Raw genomic sequence first — 22,110 nt, forward strand, 5'->3', positions numbered from 1 at the left:
CACCTCAACCCTGGCTCTTCTTGTCCACTGATTTTGTAATGACCTTTAAAAGCTTCTTGGTATCTTTATTTCTAATGGAAAAGAAACGACCCCACACATCCCAGAACCAACCACATAATCATTAAAACATTTAAGGCTTCATGTTGTGAGCAAGCAGGCTTGTGTGATGTTTAGCTGTATTAGCAGCAGAGGATTTATTTTTACACACGGCTCTTTGGCCACAAGGGGGAGAGACCGAGTGGTCACAGGCTCCGCACCAGACTGGTTTTGAGGCTGCGAAGCTAGCTCCACAGTGTTCACTGCAGACGCCCACCGGCCGCGCCCTCTCTCCGTGGGCACAGGGGCGGCTGGCGTCACAGTGAGCACACAGGCTTTGGGAGAACATTCTAAGTGCTTCATCCGGCACGGTGCTGCCCAGACTCAGGAACGCCAGCTCAGTTGAACCAATGTTTTGCAAAATCACTTGGGAGATGAGAGCTGCCACTGGCAGCCAGGCAGGTTGGGCAAGGCCACCTCCCTTCCCCCATGCCTGCTGGGGGAGGCGCGCGCCAGTGGGGGTCACACCCGGGGGAGCAGGATCAATGTAAGGAAACAGCAGAACCCAAACCTGGGCCCCCCGTTTGCATGGGCTCCTCCGGAGCTGCTGGGGCTGATGGCCGGCTCGGATCAGGAGTGCGGACCAAAGCCAGGCCTCTTTGTCCAGCTGTCGGCATGCCATCATGTAGAAGCTCCTGGACGCTTCTGACCGTCCTGGGGAAGGGTCCTACTACAATGGGGGAGTTGCGCCTAGGGCTGCAGGATGCAGCTCTGTCCCTCACACCACGGTCCTAACGTCCCCTGGACTCGAGCCAGGCAAGCAGATGGCTATACATTCACAATACGATTCCGGAAATTTTGTAACGTTTAAAAACATGCCTCAAACATGCGGCTTGGAAGAAAAAAATAGATATTTTTAATAACAAGCATTCAAAAGTCAAGCACAAAAAACTGATCCAACCCAGTGTATGATCACCCGTCCTCTCATACTTAAAATGTTTAGTATAAAAATACTCACTCTCTTGGTTTTATTGACATCTTTTATGTTTCGTTTGAAAATATCTCCAAACTGTACAGAAAGGTCAGACCATGCGTTCACAAATAACACACTATTTCTTAAAATTATACAGTGTAAAAGAGTAAAACATTTTTATTATATTTTTTTCTTCGAGAAAAACAGATGTGTGATAGAGGCTGTGGCAAAGTCTTGAAGGGATCAAAACTGGGCAAGGTTTGTTCAAGCCTGAAACAGAAAGAACACGTGTGAGGGGAGACCTCACCCTCCTCCAAGCTTGTGGGACCGCGCAGGGGAGAGTACTCAGGGTGGAGACCCCCGGGACATTCGTGGGGGCGTCTCTGCAGCAGCCTGTGTGCACAGATTTCCTGACCCTCCAAAGATCACTCACGAGAGCAGCGACGTTCTCACCTTAGATACACGGGCAATGTATTTATCTCTTACCAGAAAACTTTCAAGACCTTCTTCCCCTGCACTTGCAAGGAAATGCTCACATGTGGTTTGCTTTGTGGCAAAAAAAAAAAAAGGGGGGGGGGGGGGGGGGGCAGTCTTGGATCATCACTGAGACTTTGCTGAGTCCCATCGCGGTCCTGTGTTTGCTTCACCTAGGTGAAGACTGCAGAACCTGTAACTCTGTCCAACTCCATTTTCTCGCCATTCTACCAACATGTCAAGACTCCTAAATTTATGGTTGTGGAAAAGGTACGTAAAGGGGCACCTGGGTGGTTCAGTCAGTTAAGCATCCAGCTTCAGCTCAGGTCATGATCTCAGTTTGTGAGTTCGAGCCCTGTGTCAGGCTCCGTGCTGACACTGAGGAGCCTGCATGGAATTTTCTCTCTCTCAAAAATAAATACAAAGGCACACAAAGGTCTATGCAGAAGTAGCTCTGCATACACTAGAATTTTGAACAGGGAAATGCTTCTGTGTGTGGGGGGGAGGAAGCTATAAAGAAAATGGCATTATTAGTAACCACCCATCTAACTATCTGAAGTTAAACTGATTTAAGAGGATGTGTATTTAGCAGTAAATCCTGAAGTGAGAAGCATTCTGTGAACAAACATCACTAACCAGACGAGCTAATACTCCTATGCAGACCAGACCCGCCCAGTGCTGGCTGCACGTGCACTGCGACCCGGCAAACCCTGGCACGGCCTGGTTTGTAGATGACGGCAGAAGCAATGGGCCGCAAGTCAGAAGATCTAGCATAATTACCACAGACCTATGGATCACGGATCTGGACACTCGGAGCCTCAACTGTAATATGCGGGTGACACTCACCAGTCTCGAGCCCGCTGCCACTATTCAGTTGGTGCCAGTACATCAGTTAACTGTGCTTTTCACAGGCCCAGCCAGACAGCCCTGGGGTTGGAGATGCTCCCAGGTCAAGCTCTGCAAGGCTTGACCTCCATGACCCTCCACCCTTGCCTCATCTTCTCAGCACAGCTCTCTGAAATGGCAGGAGCGCAGGAGATAGATTCCTTCTGGAAATCTCACTTTGACCGCTCTGCCTCCCCCGGGGGCCCAGCACAGGCAGGGGGATCACCGGTCACTCGGCAGATGGTTGGTGACGGAGAAAGCAGAGTGGGCCGGGACTATGCACACCCCATCTTAGGTACACGTCACAAGACCTGTGACACTTGGCAGGGGCCGCTCTTGAGAGCTACATCCCATTGCCACACCCTGACTTGAACCCGGCTGGGGCACCAGGGTCCCACACTCCAGGCGTGTGCGGCACGGAGCAGCCCCGGGCGGGTGGCAGGGGCCATGGCGCCAAGCATGATCTCTGGGGCTGGAGCAGCTGACCTTCCCAATGACCCCGTGACCTCACAGTCCCTCAAATGCCTGACCTGCTGCCCTTGAACTACACTGAAGGAGCCTCCCCACCAGACTGGGAGGAGGCAGTGCCCCCTTGCGTCCCCGGGTCTGGGCGGCCACAGAAGCGGAAACCTGCTTCGAGGAAGTGGACACGAGATGCTCTCTCCCCTGCCCTCCCGCGGCTTGTCAGGTCTGGAATGACAAGTTCCACGTCATCCCAAACTTGATCATGGGCCAGCAGTCCGAGCTGTGTGTTGATTCCAGGAAGCCGTTTCTTAGGAACAGCAGTCACCCTATGGCTGTTCCTACTTTGGAACAATTCACAGGGGACGGCGCTTGGCAGCCCCTGGATGCTGGGAACCTGCGGGGCCTGCATGTGGGGCTCGCAGAGCACCATCTTGGGAAGGCAGCCCAGACCCCACGTGGGGACGTGGCAAAAAAAAAAAAGGGGGGGGGGGGTGGTCTTGAATCATTACTGAGACTTTGCTGAAACCCAAGCTGCCACACTGCCTTCAGGGACAGAGAGGAAGGACTGAGCGGACAGGCAGAGGAGCACAGGCCATGTTCCATGTGTGTGCACACCTGCCCTCGGGCTTAGGCTGGACCAGGTGCCCACGGTGTCCTCCAGCCCTGGGCAGGGGCCCGGCGGGTCTGCCTTCTCTGCTCAACAACCATCCTTGGGTAAGTGCACGTTGCTACTGCTGGCCTTTCTGGTTCCACAGCCAGTTCCCAGACAATTGTCCCCATCGCTGTCAGCTGTGCCTTGGACATTGCTGCCGTGACCTCAAAGGCACCACCTCTGAACCCAGACTCACCATAACACGTCTCCAGCTCCCGCCACTTGTGTCACTGTCCCTCCACCCGGCCCCTGGTGACACGGACGACTGCTAATTCCCGACACCACCATCACCGTCTTGGGTTTGCCTCTCCCGGTATGTGTTTCTAACTTGACTCTTGCCCTCAAAGCTTGGTCAGAACCCACTTTTGACAAGAACCTGTGGGACATATGCTTACATCCCCCTTCTTCTGTCCTCACAAACTCCTCTCAGAACTCGGAGGGAGTGCCACCTCTCCGGCCTTCCCTGGGCACTTCAGCCTGCAGGCCTTTCTCCTCGGCGTCCTCACGAGGAGTCCTCCCTGTCCAGGCCATTGGTTTGGCCTCCTGAAGGATAATTTTCCTCCCTAAGACTATGTCCTTGTTTCTCCACCCCAGACATCATTACCTGCGTGTAGCAAAACTTCCGACACTTGCACTCTGGGGCAGCAAAGGAGACAAGAACGATGGGTAATAAATGGCATGTGACCCTAAGACTTGATCACACCCCCCTCTGAGAAGCCTGTGCCTGGGGTGCCTGAGAAGCACCCTCAGCACCTGCATGGGGCAGCTCTGGCCCTGACGGGGGGCTGCCCCAGGAAGCAGTTTGGGGGGCGGAGGGGGTGGGAGGGTGCTTCTGGCTTCCCCAGACAATAAGCAGCCCACCCTGACCTCCCATCACTCTGTCCCCTTCCTCCTACGCAGGAAGCAAGGTGTGTGGGGCTGGGTAATTTTGGCTGATTAGAAAGGCTTTGAGGTGAAAACCCATGGAAGGGAGGAGGGAAGAGAGAAGAGAGGGGAGGAGAGCTGATAGTTTCCCGAGCTTTTCCATAACTGTGCCGTGTAGATGTAATTCTCACATGGGAAAAGAATGCGTCCACATTGCCATAGATGTTCCCAGACTGAACAGAAGGTCAGAATGTGGCTATTTCAGTCCCTGTAAACAAGGAAGGGGTTTAGCTAAGAACGGAGTTCAAACCTTGGAATGTATTAACAAGGACATTTTAAACAGAACACAGAGACATCCGGGAACACAGCGCACCACGGAGGGGTGGGGGCTGGGTGGGGTGGGGGGTGGGGTCAGGCTCCGTTTGCAGGGCGGCCTCTCCCCACAGAGCCTTTCCTGAAGGGGTGGGGGCTGAACCACGCCGCGCACGTGACAGGACACACAGGGAGGAAAATGCACGTAGACAATCTAGTCTGGGGTCAGGCACAACAGTCTCCATTGAAGAGCACGGAGAATGCTGCTCTCTGAAAGAATATTCTACAATTCGGAAACATTTCGTGTCAGTTGTCCTCAATCAAAAAGGTCGGCCTGTGGCCCTCGGTGCAGGGGTTGCTGCTGGGTTTGGGGCCAAGGCACTTGCCGGCAGCTCAGGAGCGACGCCAGCCCTGGCCGTGGCTGCTCCTCCCGGACTCAACTGGAGCTCTTTCTCCCGACAGTGAGACTGTTTCCCCCATCCTTCTACATGCACTTGACCTATTTACTGGTGATTCTTCCCCAAGAGTCTCTCCAGCATGTATTCATTTCTCCCCAAAGTCAGGTAAGGAATATCCCCCCCCAACCCAACTCCCAATGAACATGGGACACAGTTTTCATTTTATACCTGTTGGCCTAAAAAAATCAATTACCAATATTAATTTGTAATAAAAAGCCTAGCTACTAACATTTAAAAAGGCTCATAGTCTCGAGTCTCCAGAACAGTCTTCTGGAGTTGGAAACTCCTCCCCCACATTCTACATACACACCCCCGGCCACCTCTCCCCATGTGCGCCCGTCAGCCCCAGAAACCAGCACAAAGCATGGGCCAGTAAGCTGCTTCCCTGTGTAGGTTCCAGCTCCACACTTGGCCAGAGAAGGCTCAGCCTCCTCACGGTCTAGGCCCTCCGAGGGCTCGAGGGCAGGCCAGAAGCAGTGCTAATGTCAGGCCTCCTCCAAACTCGATCTTCCACGGACGGCCCCAGAACTGGCAAGCCCCAAGGTGAACATGGCTAGTGCCGACGACACCTTGCACCCTGTCTAGCCCATGCTGGCCAGCGGCCCGCAACCCAACTCGGCTCCTCCCCGAGTCCCGGATCCACCCCCACCTCTTGTCTGCTCTGGGTCACCCCCACCTCTTGTCTGTTCTGGGTCACCAGGCCCTTCCGCTGTCTAAATGAAGTCACCCTGTGCTCCAGCTGCTGCTTCCTGATGGGGCTGATCCACATTTGCCCTGAATTGCTGATGTTTGGGTCAATTTATTGCATTTAAAAAAAAATCATTCTAACTTGCTTCCAAAAAATTGTATGGGTCCTTAAAGTTTGCCAGAGCAGAGGGAGAAAAGACCCCAACAAAACTTGACTTTTAAGAAAGTTTTACCAGGTGATAATATCGGTAAGAACAGCATGGGCGTTGCTATTAAAAGAACCATGGCAAAAGGAGAATCTAATGTGTTAGAAAGCTCTGGAATTAGTGGGATAAATATTAGCCACCCTACATGACATGGAAAACGTTTACCTGTTGTAAGTTTGGTCAGTGGGAGAAACCCATCAGTGGGGGAAAAAGACCCCAAGTACAGGTTGCTGGGTTCCTGTCCAGGCAGGAGGAGGTAGGATCCGAAACCTGGCACCCGAGGTGTGTCTGCCAATGGACGGGCGCTATTCTGAGCAAGAAATTACCTAAGTCCCAAAAATGTGCTAACAACCTCCTTGGCTTGATCTGCTTGGTTCTCTGTCCTTAGCAGGAATCTTGCCCTCTTTCTGACTCATCTTTTCTTGACAGGCCCCTTTTAGGGATGAAATTTGCTGCCTTATTTGGGCTGAGACATACCGCCGTTGGCCTGCCCTTGGCATGGCTGTTGTTCAAGGCCAAGTTTTCCAGAGAGACTAGAAGCCCCTCGTGTTGCACCCGGCAGGCCAGTCACCTCTGGGAACGCTACGTTATTGTTTTAAGACAACACATGCTGCTAGAAGCTGACGAATTAAGGAGGAACAGCTGATATCAACTGAAGAGATGAACAGATCACCAAATCACCAAAATCACCCTCATCACCCAGAAGGAAAGTCCAGAGTAGGGAGGAATTCAGTAAGAATCCTACCTCAGTTGTGCCCAAGGGCAACCACTTCGTTCTAAAGAGGGTCACAAGAATGTCTGAGTCATCGGGAAAGGGTTGCATTATGTTCAGTATAATTGGATTCATAAGTCAGAAGGAATATATACATACTACATCTAAAAAAGAGTCTCACCAAAATGGTTAATTTCCAAAAACGGTTTAAGGGCTCGAAGGGCAAAGTGTCGTTGATCTGTAAACCCCCTCAGGTGGAAAAGCTCCTTCCGCAGGCTGTGGGCCAAGGCGGTGTGGACAGCCTTGCCAGGCATCGGCCCCATGAGGGAAGGGTGAGGTGCTGCGAGAGCCTGCTCTCCCGGGGTGCCCTTCCCTATGCAGGCTGGGGCTGGAGGAGCTAATGGAGAGCAAAGCCCTGACCCCGGCGCTCCCCACCAGCATGTCTCCGCCCAGAGCACCCATCAGAACCATCTGGGGGTGGGAACACCCAGACCGCTGGGCCCCATCACCCAGGGCCTGGGACTACCTCCCACCCTGGTCCGACACCACCGTGCCCTCCCCGGAACGTGTCACTTCCCCAGAGGGCCTGCTCGGCCTCTGACCGTGGAACTCACCGGCACGCTCCAGTTTCGTAGAACAGCTCGAGTACGGTCGCCACTGCCGAAGATGGCATTAACACCCACAAGACAGATCGCAGCCACCATCACACACCTGGAACCTGCGATGGGGGAAGAGATCAGCCATTCACAGGGTGCAGTGACCTCCAGCCCGGGGCCGGCCCACTCTTCGGGTTCCCTGAGGCCTGACGGCCAGCCTGTTCTGAGGGCAAAGAGCAGAGAGCCAATGCCAAAGGGACCAAAGGCCTCCGATGCGGAGCTGGGGACAGGTACCACGTGAGAACGGCCTTACGCCAGCGGCACGGAAGCTCTCGGCTCGAAGTCTCAGGACGTGGTCAGAGGGGAAGGACTCTGGCAGTTGAGTGTGGCTCCCAGGGGGAAGGGCACCTGGAGAGAAGCGTGCCATGGGGGACGCGGTCTTCACACGCTCACTCAAGGGCACGAGCGTGTCCACCATGTGGTGGGGCAGAGCAAAGCTGCACACACAGTCCCGAGACCCGGGTCCCCGGGACCGCTCAGAAGCCCCATCGGGGAGAGGGCTCAGGACCTGAAGGCCCTCCCCCAGCCCGCAAAGAAAGGAAGCGCCCCAAACCCAAACAACTCCAGGAGCTGCCTCAGACCACAACTTTGGTCAGCCCAAGGCCATAAAAGCAATTCTCCAGGAGGATCCTGTGCGGTCACATGCACCAATGAGCTCGATTTTGCTCTAAGCACCTTCTGGAAAACACTAAAACGAAACATTTGTGACTATATCCCATTCCCTAGGGTTTGAGAATTTTGAAATATGAAGGTGCTGAGACCCAGAAAATCATAAATTCTTAATATTCTTCTGCAGGCATGACTGCCTCTGAGCCAGCTGGTTTTCACGAGAATTCCAGGGCCGATGCAGGAAGCTGACTCCCGGCACAAGGACGCCAGAGGCCGTGTTCCCCGTAACAGGCCTGAATGTCGGGCCCCGGGCGGTGCTACTCTCCTTCCTGCAGAGGGGCCGATTCAGACACGCAGCGCTTCGTGAACGGGGGCGCACAGGGTGCTGCTGCAAACCTCAGGTTCCCCTTATGGTCTCACTGGTTTGCCGGCACGGGATGCAGCTCCCCCACACCCCACCGGGGTTCGGATGGAGACTGGACCGGGGCTGAACTGTCCTCTGGGATCACAAGTGAGGCTGATGGAAAGCCTGCCTTCCCAGGACAGCTCTCTTCACAGAACTAAGGAAAAAAGAAAGTTTTCCCCAGAATTTCACTTTAAAAACATTAAAAGAGAAGTAAATGAAATTCCAGTTTCCTAGGAAAGGTTGGGTCACTTGAGGACAGGAAAATAAATATGCGTCTTTGCAAACAAAACCCATCAGCACACCGCACGTCCTCCATCTGATCCGCACGCGCCAAGAACTTTCGAGGGAGGGCGCCTCGGGTGCCTCCCAGGAAGGCCAGACCAGCACTGCACTTTCAGGAGGTCCCACCGCCAGCCACATCCCCCCAGGGTCTGGCAGCACAGGGCAGCACCACAGCAGCACCTGTTGCCACGCCAGCTCCCCCATCCGCCATGGGCAGGGACAGTGCACGCGCCTGTCTGTTCTACAGGGACCGCGTGAGAGGGCGCCCCAAAGCGTAAAACACCAGAGGCAAGTCCAAATTGTATTCATTTTCAACTTTACAGTGAACACGCAGGCCTTCTGAACTTCCCCTTCCAGCCGAGAAGGAGGGAAGGTTGGGTGGGGGGTGGGGCAAGGCCCTCGTAGGTGGCCCTGACCTTTTCTGTGAAGGCACCGGGACCCTATATCCTGGTCTTCAGACACAGCTGCCCTCTTTTGACTTCTCCCAGGGACCGTCAGGCAATTCTCCCGAAGCACGTGCTCAGGGGTGTTGAAGCTCTCCCCGCCAAACTCACAGAAAATAGGTAACGGGCAAAAGCAGGGAGATCACAGCTTTGGCCACACTTCCTGACAGGGGTGCTTCGTAGATGAACTCAGTGGGTGCTTCTGTGGCTAGCAGATGTCTGTGGTGCCGTAGCTTAGGGCACTTTCGAATGCATGGCAGTGGCTGGAAGGAGTGCCCCGCACACAGTCCCGGACCTGGTACGGGATTTCAGGCCCGGCCCTGCCTTTACAACTCACGCAGGAACCTACCAGACCCCGGGCTCAGGAAATCAGAACCAGGGCACGTGGCTCCTCACTGGGAAAACGGAGATGCCGCTCAGGGAAAGCAAATCGGCACCCAGGGCTAAACTGCAAGCTGCCTGGGCACATTCTCTGCTCCAGCGTAAGCCTGCTGCAGCACAGGCCTGGGTGGCTTGGCAAAGGGGAAGGCAACAAGACTGGAGAAGTTAAATTCTTCTCTAAACTTGAGTTAAGTGAGTCTGTTCTGAAAAGGGCACCCACATAGCTCTGGGGAAGCTCTGGGTCTCCGCTTGAATGCTAAGTGCCAGGCTGACCCTGGCCCCTCTGCTCTCCTGTGACATACGGCGCCTGCCGGCCCATAACATTTACCTTCCTCTCTCCTTGGCTTGTTTTCCCCTTAGCACTTCTTACCGCCTGACGACTTATGTTTAATTGTAGTGTATCAGCCATCTTGGCCCTGTTACAGAAAGCGAGCTCCACGCAGGCAAGGATTTTGTCTGCTTTCGTTGCTCCTGTAACCTCAGCAGCCAGAATACTACCTTGCTTGCTGCAGATGTTCAATGGATAAGTTACTGCATTAATGAATTTAAGTGAGACAGGAGACGCAGTTAACAGGAGGAAGGGGAGAGGCAACTCAGGCACAAGCACCGCCCTGGTTCCTGGGCACGTGTGCTGCGGCAGAAAGCATGGCGCCTGGGACTCTTCTAGGGAGAAGGCAGGGGTCCCTGCAGGAGCCACAGTGCTGAGTTCCAAGCTCTGTCGTGATCTCCAGTGCCTGGGGCTCCCTGGACAATGGCAGCATCCCCAAGACCCTTGTGCTCATGGCCAGAGACAAACTAGCCCGTTCCTCCCAAAACAAAACATAAGGAATACATACACACAGCTTTACATTCCAGTCTTATCTCTTGCCATGTCCTTCGCTCCTTTGTTGGTGCTGTAACTAAGTACATGTGCTTATAATTTCTGTGCTATGGTCTTGGTCCATGGCCAGGGAAATTATAGGAGTTCTTAAAGAGCACCCTCCCATATCCACCCCAGCTCCTAATTTATTATTATTATTATTATTATTATTATTATTACTATTTAACTATATATGGATACCCAACAAGAAAAGCTGTGTAACTCGCATTCTCTATAAAAAGTTACTAAAAACCTGCTCATGCTGGGGGTGCCTGGCTGGCTCAGTCAGAAGAGCATGCGACTCTTGATCTCAGGGTTGTGAGCTCGAGCCCCACGTTTTGTGTAGAGATTACTAAAAAAAAAAAAAAAAACAACCCAAATTTTAAAATAAACAGGGGCGCCTGGGTGGCTCAGTCGGTTGGGCGTCCGACTTCAGCTCAGGTCATGATCTCACTGTTCGTGGGTTCGAGCCCTGCATCGGGCTCTGTGCCCACAGCTCAGAGCCTAGAGCCTAGAGCCTGCTTCGGATTCTGTGTCTCCCTCTCTCTCTGTCCCTCCCCCACTCTTTTTCTCTCAAAAATAAAAAAAACTTGCCCATGCTTTCCTGTTCTCAACATATCTGGAAAATGGATCATTTTCAATGATTAGCACATAATCTGGGGTTGTCCACCTCATGGCTGGACCATTAGCAGAACTCTAGTGCTGTGCAGACATAGCTTGTAGCCAGACTAAACACCATCAAGCGAGATGATGAACAAACCAAAACACCAATTACACTTACACCTCTGATGGCCTTATTTATGCCACCAATGACAGTAAACACACGCACACCCACACGTGCCTCTGGGACCTTCCTAACAGGTTCATCCTGGAGCAGCCTGAGTGCTAACTCTCTTTAAAACGTGTATCCATGACACCCAGCCGTTAGAACTGGAGTTCCTTAGGGGCACAGGCCTTGTTTACGTTTTTATATTTAGTACATAGCAGACACATAATATATGTTTATTTATAACATAAATAAATAAAGCTTGCTTACTTTTCTCGTCTAGTCACTGATTTCCCTTTAGAAATAGGTCAAAGTGAGTAAATGAAAACTCCCTGGGGGGCCCCTACGAAACAGGCCTGACTGTTGAGGATCTGGAAGTGCGGCATCTCAGTGCTCCACACATTGGATGTGACGGCCATCTGAGTCTGCTTACTGGTCGTCCTATCTGACACCAGACGTCACTCCTGCTCTAGTTTTCTATTCGGGTGCCATCTCTCCACAGAGGAAGGAAGTCTCCTCTGATGAACGGAGGAAGGCCACGTGGCCTAGTGGTGCCTCTGGTGGCACCTATCCCACATTTGGCCTTTTTGAAAGATTCATTTTATACTAAAACGTTTATTATTTCATCAGAACCATGGTTTTCAATTCTAATTTACATTTCCCTAAAATTACATGGCCTGGATTATTAGCTGTCTTGGAAAGGACTTGATCCAAGAGACTAGAAGGAACCTGAGTAATGGATCCACCCTGAACTGGTCTAACTTCAGGCAGGATGGGAGATTGGAGTCCTGACCCCCAAGCGTGGTGGTAATGAGTACAATTATCCATCCTCTTTGCTAATACCTCTCCTCTGCTCCCTCTAGACCCCGAGGAAGGAGTCAGGCCCGTGGCCCAAGTTTAGCTCAGAACAAACGATGCATCCACAGGAGACGTCCCATCTGCACACAGACCCGACAGTTTCACCAGCCACACATCTGAAGGGCGAAACTGCTAGCTCGCCCTTCTTCGGCAGCCACTGCTGCCTCTAGATCTCTGGTAAGATAGGTCTGTGGGGAAGGATGATCTGGAACTTGGTGGGTGGGTATAAACAAAGTGCAGATCTTATTGGCTGGAACCATGCAACTGTTTAATGATCGTTCTTCCCTTGGCCTATATAAATGCTTAAAAAAATCCTTCCTCAGGCCAAATGACACCACTATACTTTGCCAACTGAAACCGCCAAATTCAAGGGTATTCTCCTCTCTTACTCAACTTTCCCACACCATTCGATACTGCTCACCGAGCAGCTCCCTGCTGCCAAACTTCCGGGCTCCAGCCCTCCTCTGCAACTCTGGTCACTTCATTCTCGATGAGCTGCTCATCCTCTGCTGACCTTCTACATCTTGGTGAGCCTCGAGGTTCCGTCCTGCCCACCTCTCTTCCAGTTTCCACAACTTCTTCAACCAGCCACTTACACTGAATGCCAGACCTATTTCAACCCATCAACTCTTTTGTGAGCTTCAGAATCTCCAGTTACCTAACCCACGCCACCTCCAGGTGGACACCTACCAGCCTCTGAAAACTGAGAGAGGAGCACAGTCGTGGGACACAGAGGTGCACACAAGCAGTGCCTTCTGGAGCCACATGACAGCGCTGTACCAGCATCATCCTGGGAATGGAGGGAAGGTCCCTCATGATGAAATGACTGAGGCTTTTCTAAGTGAAGAAGCAAGTGCTGGGGACACGCCATTTAAAAAATTAATTATGGGTATACAGATGTGGAACATGGACTCGGGAAGTCCTGGATGTAATGGACCCTAGAATACACCTCAAAGCTTAAAAATGGTTTTTTCAGGAAGAAAAAGTCTTCCCTAAACACTAAGTTTTTAGATTTCAAAAAACAGTAACACGTTTAAATTCTTTTTTAAATTTTTAAATGGACTGCTGACTTTTTTCTAAGAAACTACATTTAAAATATAATTGCCATTCACTGACATTACCATTTCATATAAAACAGATAACGGACCATAATTTCAGAATAAGGGACAAATACAAGTAGTTTTAGAAAAGGAATCTAGGGGTAGCTGGGTGGCTCAGTTGGTTAAGCATCTGACTCTTGATTTTGGCTCAGGTCATAATCTGACAGTTTCTTTCTTTCTTTCTTTTTTTTTTTTTTTAAGTTTATCTTGAGACACAGAATGTGAGTGGGGGAGGGGCAAAGAGAGAGGAAGACAGAATCCCAAGCAGGCTCCATACTGTCAGAGCAGAGCCCGATGCAGGGCTCAAACCCATAAAACTGTGAGATCATGACCTGAGCTGAAACCAAGAGTTGGATACTTAATCGACTGAGGCAGCCAGGCACCCTTCATCATCTATTTCTTAGAGTTCAAGCCCCAGGTCGGGCTCTGTGCTGACCCTGCATTAGGTAGAGGTATGTACATAATTTTACAAGAACTCTTAAGCATTTCTAAATGGCTGAAGGTCTAGTTCATGAAAAGTTTCATGAAAGTTTTTCTTCTGTTTTGTGAAGATATGATATAAACTAAGAGAACTGTAGACCATAGAACTGTAACATTACATAGACTTTCCTCAATTTAAGGCAGACTCCCCAAATGTACACACCATATTAGAGTTCAGAATAATGGTGCTTTGTATTTAACCGAAATTCAGTCAAGATACTGAATTAAAGAAGGCATCTGGAATCTTATACAAATGATATGTTTACAGGAAAAGAATTTATTTGGGGGCGCCTGGCTGCCTCAGTCAGTGGAGCATGCAACTCTTGACCTAGGGGTTGTGAGCTTGAGCCCTATGTTGAGCATACGGTTTACTTAAAATCTTAAAAAAAAAAAAAAAAAAAAAAAGAAACCCCTCATTTGGTGGTTCTCGGAAAAGGCCTAAAATAAAATGGCACAAAGATGCCATTTTAGCATAGTGCTTCCTTCAGGATAAGAAACTTTAAGGAAAGCCTACTGGAAACAGCACACTGTTGGCCTTCAGTCAAAAGATTAGGTATTACAGAAAGATTTTAGAACTTACTCAAAGTTCTACTGTGCATGCATGCAGGGAAAGGTAATTCTGATAAATCGCTAAGACTCCCACGACACAGTACTACATGCACGGGGGGATGAGGCGCGCCTGTAACCGGACGAAGGTGGCTGTTCAATGCCAGCAGCAGGTGTGTCCTAGCCAGACGTGCGGACACCTGACGGGAACACTAGCACCGGCTGCTGATTTATGAAGTGGAAGGCCAGGCCTCGGTGTCTTAAGCTAGAGTACCATCTGTCCCTCTCCCTCGATCCCAGGAGAAATCTCCCAGAGAGACGCGGCACCACAGAGGAGGTCCGCCGCGAGTTTACGGATGGCGGGCGGATGGCGGGCAGACGGCGGGCAGCGCAGGTAGTGAGGCGGCTGTGGGCGCAGGGCAGCGTCTGCTTTGTACGGGGTGCGTTTAGGCGCCTGACGGGCTGTTACTCAAGCCAAGTACTTACATAGTATTCAGCAGAACTGACGGGACTTCCAGCCCTGAGAAGTAGCCTCGGAGGGAGGGAGCCAGCGCATCTGGAAAGACATGTGGGGAGAAGGCAGTGAACCGGGGCTCCCAGTGGACATTCTCGTTCCTCACAGGGCATCCTGTCAGATGGCCACCCCTTCACTGTTCAAAGATGGTGCCCTTTTACATTTACCAGTGGGCAGGACCACCCCCCCCCCCCAGGGGCTGAAAAGTATCAGAACAGGGCCCTGAGAAACCTTCCACATCCCCTGATGAACACAGGGGCCGAGCTCTCAGCGAGGATCCAGCTCTGGAGCACGCCGGGTCCAGCAGCTCCCATGCTCCCACTGCTGGGCTAAAGTCTGGCCAGTGAGTCCGTTTCTGCACTCACTCAGCAAGGCCTGGGCTAGGAGGCAGGCTGCCTAATGGTTTTCTAGGCAGGGTGTGGAAACATCTACCTGCTTTGACAAGGAAGGGGAGGTTCACGACCCATCCATGCCAGTTGTCTGGCCAAGACATTTTTGAGATTCTGCTCCTGGTTCTTTTAGAAAAGGGTTTCTGGCCTCTCGGTACTGTGGGGTACCTGGTACCCCATGCCCTCTGCTCACTCTGCTGAGAAGGACCTGTAGCCCTTTCTCTTCCATTAGGTTTCTAAAGTGGAAGGCCAGCAACAAAACAAATGGATCAAGTGACGCTCTGTCCACTTAGCAGAATGTTCCCGGTCTTATGCTGAGGAAAACGTGAAGAAACAAACAGAAGGGCAAGTGCACTTTTGCTTTAACAGATATCCATCTGTTGGCAACGTCCGTTTTGCACCTAAGTCTTTGGACAGAGGCAAAAAAAGCCCATTCACCATGGCTCCTCTGTCCTGGAGGAGAACAAATCACACCAAAGAGATACTCAGGAGGGCTGGGTGGCTCCCTCCCAGTGTGACAGGAGGCGAAAGATGGATCTATGACCTGGGTCTGGCGCATGTTTCTAGAGTAGAATGCAATGCTGGAAGGAACTTCGCCCTGACAAACCTACTTCAATGGTTTAATAAAACAGACTTTGCTGGAGAACCCTCTTTTCACATGGCATCTTACATCTCCAAAGCATAAACAATAAAGCAGCATTCTGGGGGAGGTGGATAAATCAACTGATATCTGGGTATTCTGAAGGACATCCCCATGTGCACAGAACCCAGTGGGGTCAGGATCTGGGTTCAGGCTCCACTAGTTCTCATAACTTGATTCTAAAGGCTGGGCTGTGCAGGAGTGGGCCCCAGACAAAGCTGACACAGGATCCCTGGCCTTCTGTCCTGGCACACATGCGCAAGTCCTTAGCGTTTCCTTCTACCCCAGGACCTCTTCACAGGGTGGCTCTCTCCTCTCTGGTTCTGAGTCAGGGCGAAGGGCCATACCGGGAGACTCCATCCCAACCTGGGGCAGCAGCATCTGGCCTCACTTATTCAGGAAATGGGAACCTAAAAGGACCACAGATGCATTTTGAGCTTCTGCCCATACCAGGAATCATTCAAGGGATCTCCTGAGGGACTGTATCAGACATTCCCAGAAATCAGGTTACCAGCTCCAGAGGGCCCTCCCGCCCTCACTGTGAGGGGGCAAAGCTGTGTTCCCTGGAAGGCACCAGCAGGCACTAAAGCTCATTAAGGCAGGGCCAGGGTTGTCCAACACTCAGTAACAATTAAGAGAAGGGACCAGAAACTCTTTGCACGCAGGTACGCTAAAAAAGAGGTCACTTTAGGAATTTAGGAGCACATGGAGGATAAAGGAGAGAGAAATAAAGAAGGGAAGTGCGGAAGGACGGGAAGGAAGGGGGAGGGAGGAGTATAGGGGTGCAGGGGAAAAGGCAGAAGGGAGGAAAGGAAGACAGAAAGATAAAGACAAATTTCATACCTACCCATGGCTTATGGCTTTGTGCATCTGAATCCACTTGCTCACTAAGCAAAGGGCAGAGTTGGAGCTGCCTTCCTGAGACAGGTGGTAAAGGACAGGACTGGGACACAGCCCCGGGGCAGGTGGGGGGCTGGGAACCTAAACACACAGCGGGAGGGGATGGGTCTGTGCACGCTGGAGCCGGAGGGAGCACAGTGGTGGCGACTGGTGCTGCCTGGGTGTGGGGCTGGGGCTCTGAGCCCCATGAGGCCAAGACATGTTGGTGTTTCAGAGACACAGGAAGAGGGAGGTCTGACCAGGGGGTGGGGGCGCAGTGGATGGCATGACTGTTGGTGACAGTGACTGCAAGAAGGAAGCCCTTCATCTCCCACACAACCACCCAGCTTCAGCTAACCTGTCACGCATGCTGGGCCTTCTCCACCCACACAAGCCTCGCACGTGAGCACCGCAGTCAGCCTGGCCTAGAACCCCCAAGTACTCCAGGGTGATAAGCAGGCGGACTCTGGGCTGTGGGGTCCAGGATAGACGGTACTCAGCTCAGCTCAGTCCATTGGCTGATTCTCAGGGAGGATGTGGTGGTGATGGAGTCAGCAGAGGCCCTGAAATTCATGACTCTCATGCACCATGGCTTGGACACCACTGCCCTTGCCAACAAGGTGGGCCCTTCTCACTGCACTACTTACTCCACAGACATCCAAGCCTGCCCCTCTTTCAGGTCCGAGGTGCAGTGGCACCCATTTGCCCGCAGAGGGCAGTGTCCCCCCACCCCCCCCACCCCCACCCAGGCAAGGATGAGTTTCTCCCCAACATTCCTGGGCGGCAGGGCAGGTAGGGAAGTTCAGGAGCAAACTGAGCAAATGGAGTTCCCAGCAGGCAGCTGGTCCAGGTGAATAAGCTGTTTTGTGCTAACCACTGCTGTCCTCCAGGGGGTGGGGAGGACACCCACTCGAGCTCCTTGTTCTGCTGTGGCTTTTGGCCCCAGATCACTAGTAGCCACTCCTGCCCATCGCCTAGCGGCTGCTTTCGTACATCATAAATGCTGGGGAAACTTGTGGTTCCCTGGACTCCCTCTCCATGGGCAATTCAGCAGGAATGAGTCTATGCAGTTGACCTTCCACGTAAGACAACGATCCTGTCGTGTGCGCACATGCTTGTGCACACACAGCCCACTCACAATCCTGTCTACAATCCCAGCAGCTTCTCAAGTCCCTGTAAGAACCTGTAATGACATATATGATCCAAACTAACACTGACTCTGTGCCAGAAACTGCTAAACACGCCATCAGATTATGACCGGTAAGTCAAGAAGCAACAAGACCCTGGGATGCTTCTCCACGAGAATTTAGCGATTACCACGAGTTCATTACCCAGTAAAGTTAAGGGATTACCACTAGAATTTACTATTGCGGGGGGGGGGGGGGGGCACTGTTTGGGGTTCTACCATCACTCTTCTTTAGGCAGGCTTTTCTGAAACACGGTGCCCCCGAAGGATAACACTGAAGTCTCTGACACCTCAGCACGGCACCAGCTCCTGTGACTACTGAGAGGTTGGACAGGAGAGGAGAGCACCAGAAACAGAAATAACTCAGAGCAAAAATAAAATGGAATGCTAGAAAAAGTAGTGAGTATCCATAAGAGTAATTTCTATCCTCTTCCACTTACAGATGAGAAAACTAAGGCCCAGACAATTAAAACACATACAGAATTCCCATTTCCAATCATGTTGCCAAGGACAGGAGGACCTGGACTGGTCTCTACAGACCAGTCTTTCTGCAGTGATTTGCAAACAGCACAGTGTAATTATTTGCACTGTACTACCTCCTTCTGGTGACTGACTGCCATCCTCACACTTGCCTTTAGAAACAGTTGTGAGCAGTGCTTACCAAGGTGCCTGGCTCAATTAAAGGTAGTGACCATTAGTAAATACTCCTTGGTTTAGCTGTTTCCTTCTCCATGAAAGAAAGGGGTAAGTCTATGACCAGTGTTTCTGAGTGTGGTCCCTGGCCCACCAGCATCACCTGGGAACTTGTCAGAAATGCAGAAACCCTAGGAGAGAAACCAAAGCACCTGCATGTACCAAGCCCTTCAGGAGATGATGACGCGCACACCCAAGTTGAGACTCACACTGTTCCTGAGTGAGGTTTCCAAAGTGTGGCTGGAAGCAGGCCGCCTAGAGATGCTCTGTGGTCAATTAAGTTTGAGAGAAATGCAGTCTCTGCCCCTTCGGCAGATTCGAGATACACATTAAGCACATTACAGACTCTGAGAAGTTCCACAATGAAGAAACTTATTAAACTTGATTTAACCCTGGGTTTCCCAAATTTATCTGACCACAGAATCTTTTTATTACGTAGCACCCGCGAGTGCTGAGAAGGCCCCTTCCAGTGGTGACTTTTGGTGGATCAAGGAGCTGAGGCATGCCAATATGGCATCCAAGTTTCTAGCTCTTAACACAGCTAATTACAGCGGGAAGACCACCAGCCCAGCTGGTGTTCTGGATGTCTAACCTAGTCTGTAAGACACAGCGAAGACTTTCTCACCTTTCCTGATGGAGATGCTGTATGTGAATACAGGTTTCCCTAGCACCGTATATTCAGAGCCAGGCTCTCCTTCTGAAGGCATGGAAATTCACGTTTCTACACTGTCTGCAAGATGGACCCTGTCTACCCTGCTGGGGCTTTCCCCACACTGAACCAACTGCAGCCAGACACTCACATTCTTTAGTTCTAACCAACCTTGGCCCACTCGCTCTAGGCCTAAGGATCCACTCTGAGCAGCATCACCAAATAAAGCAGGTCAGATCCTACAGCACACTGTGCTGAAGGCTTCCAGGCTAAGGAGAGGCAGCCAAGCCAGAAGCACGCGTGGTCCAAGAAACTACAAATCCATCAAAGAGACTGGATTGATCTGCTATACAAAAAAACCGATCATTTTTATGGAATTATAGGGTTCTTTAAAACTGCACTCCTGCCCCCTGTCATACCTAATAAAGTGTTCACCAAAATTGGAAAAACACTTTTCAGGAATTTCTGCTTCATGAAATGAGGCCCACTGAGGATCACTCTGAAGGAACATCCTTCCCCCATTCCACCCCACCCCACCGCCCTCCCCCAACACCAAACTGCCAGCCCATCCTCTTTCTCAGCAGACATAGAGGGCAAAAAACGCACTCACCATTCTTTACTACTTGTCTGGCATCTAATATTCCTTGCCTAGGGCCACTGAACAAGTTGCCATTATCTAGGCAAAGTGTCAACATCTACGGTGAATCGGTCCAGAGGTGAAGTCGGCCGTCTGACCTACCCTGACCTCCAGAAAGGAAGTGAGCAAATAAGCTCTGGCTGGAGAAGGTCACGATGCTCCAGCCCAGCCCAGAGCCCTGTAAGATCTCCCCATCTGAATGGGGGGACATTGCTGGGGCTTGGACCCAGGCAGCGACAAGGTCTAGACCTCCTGCTAAGACCAGTCAAGGCTGGGCTTAATTAAACGTAAGGCTTCAGAGATAATTTTCCCTCCTGAGCTTTTAGACTCTTTCCCCGTCTGTCCTAAGCACAAGCCAGGTTCTTGCTTCCAAAGAGGCATGTGAAATGTGCTCAGACATCCCAGAAGTTCACTCAAGACGCCACTCGGGTCGAGGGCACCCAAGCATGTAACATCCTGTGTCAGATTAAGTCCACAGCAGCTGCTTGTCATCCATATTTAATTCTGTCAGTCTGTTAATTTTTAACTATGTTTGCTATCGAGGGCCATTAGAGGTCCCAGGAGCCGAGCCCGGTGAAGCGAGAAGTACTTCATGGCAGAGTGGATGAGGCTTGAAGTTGGGGTGTCCCACTTTCCCATCCTGTCACGGAGTTCTGGCCTTCCCCCACTGGCAGCACAAATCCTGAATAAAACATGATCCCATTTGGAGTAGATTTTCTTTTTTCCCCCCTGTCAGAATTGGTTTTCTTCAAGGAAAAGTTCACTTTCTTTTTACGAAGGCTACATTTTATATTTCCAAAGTTTCTTCGTAGCCCTGGTTTTGTTTCCAAAGCAGTTAGAATTCCCGTACTTCTGGATGGTACATGGGTGCCCTTTCCTAGGAAAGGAGGCCAAAAATCAGCCCCTGCCTCCCTCAGTGCCACAGCCACAGGCTGCCATTCTTGCTCTGGTAGCGAACAAAGCCCGGGCCCTTAGGGTTCTCTTGCTAGGGTGCTCGTCTTGAGTCCCGATATCCTAACTGCTTCTAATGCTACAAAGGGAGGGCTCAGGAGCCTCTGGGCCATGGCAGATCAAGTTCTGACAAAAAGAAGGAAATAGAAGAGCTATCTTAATAATTACAACCCCATGCCAAGCATTTCACTCTTTCCCTTAAAATGACCCCATGAAGTAGGTACTTACTGATTCTTCCCACTTAAAGATGAGGAAGCTGAGGTTCAGTGAGGTTAAAATGAGCTTGCTTAAAATCCCAAAGTTAGCAGAGTGGGTGGAAATTATCATTAAAATCAGCCTGTCTGTCGGAGCCTCTGCACCATGGTACTGCGGTGGTCAGACCACATTATTTGTGAAGGGGCTCTCACTGCTGATGAGGTTGGGGAAGAAGACGCAGGCTCTAGAAAGCTGAGCCTTAACAAAGGACAAAATGAAACATGCTTTGTAAGAAACCCGTAAAACAGTGCACCAAATGAAGGTAACCCTGCTGTCCCCTAGCCAAGAAGAGGCCCACTTTGAGCCACGCTCTCAACCATAGCCATGGTGAATTCGAGGACTCTTGTTGGGATCCACAACCATGGCCAGGGCCATAGAGCACTAGGGGACTGATTCAGGTTTCTGAACAGCTGCTTGCAGTGTGGTGAGGTTTGGGTCTCAGTAGCAACAGCTCTGGCTAAAGGAACATCTACCCCATTAACTCTGGCAAACTGACTTTGGCCTGCTTCTGAAGAGGCTGGTGAGGACAGGCCAGATGTTTATATCTCTCACTGCTTTGGTGAGGTGAGGGCTCCCGAGTTCTCCAAATACCAGACAGCAGAGGGGATGAGATGGACAGAAAAGGTAAGGAAGGAGAGGGAACCTGCTTGGTCAGGGTGGGATCCCCTGGGGGTTCAGCAACAGGCCATGGTTCAGCCAAGGCACGAGAGGTAACTAAGTCTGCCACCTGGAAATGAGGCTGGGTAGAATCCTACCGGATGGACTGTGGGAAGAATGAGCCAGAGAATCCGGGAGGAATGGGCAGGATGAGCTGTGGGTCTTTCTCTTCTCTAGTTTCTCTGATAGGAAAGCAAGATAAGACAACAGCTGGAAAGTTCAGGGACAACGGGTCTGAGTAAAGCCACATACAGGAACCATTTGGTCTCTCTGGGAGTTCAGCTGTTTCCCACTCTTGATCTATTTCCTGTCAGGGAGAGGTTTTCTCCCAGCAGGCGTGTCCGGACCCAGCTTCGGGGGGAGACTTCCTATGGGGACAAGTCTTCCCGGTGCTGACACAAGCTCCAGGACTCCGCTGCTGGATGGAGGGCAGGTGTGGTCACTCTGGTGGCTGTCCCTCGAGGTCTCGTTTATTCTTTCCGACCTCTGGCCTTCCGTTTGGCTGAAGCCATGAGGACTCTGCAGCATCAAGTGTTGTCAAGACGCGCTA

General features: G+C 51.4%; 1 protein-coding gene across 1 annotated transcript in view; it reads right to left on the reverse strand.

Moving 5' to 3' along the window:
* Positions 1-7,346: 7,346 nt before the first annotated feature.
* Positions 7,347-22,110, reverse strand: part of RBPMS (RNA binding protein, mRNA processing factor) — a 167,899-nt gene continuing 153,135 nt past the window's right edge. The window contains exons 7-8 of the mRNA XM_049632519.1: positions 14,597-14,666; positions 7,347-7,442 (exon numbers count right to left, since the gene is read on the reverse strand). Of these exons, the coding sequence (XP_049488476.1) occupies positions 14,604-14,666 (63 nt within the window). The 3' untranslated portion in view covers positions 7,347-7,442; positions 14,597-14,603. The remainder of the gene's footprint in view (positions 7,443-14,596; positions 14,667-22,110) is intronic.

This window comes from Panthera uncia, chromosome B1 (genome assembly GCF_023721935.1).
Source record: "Panthera uncia isolate 11264 chromosome B1, Puncia_PCG_1.0, whole genome shotgun sequence".
NCBI classification, from domain to species: domain Eukaryota; kingdom Metazoa; phylum Chordata; class Mammalia; order Carnivora; family Felidae; genus Panthera; species Panthera uncia.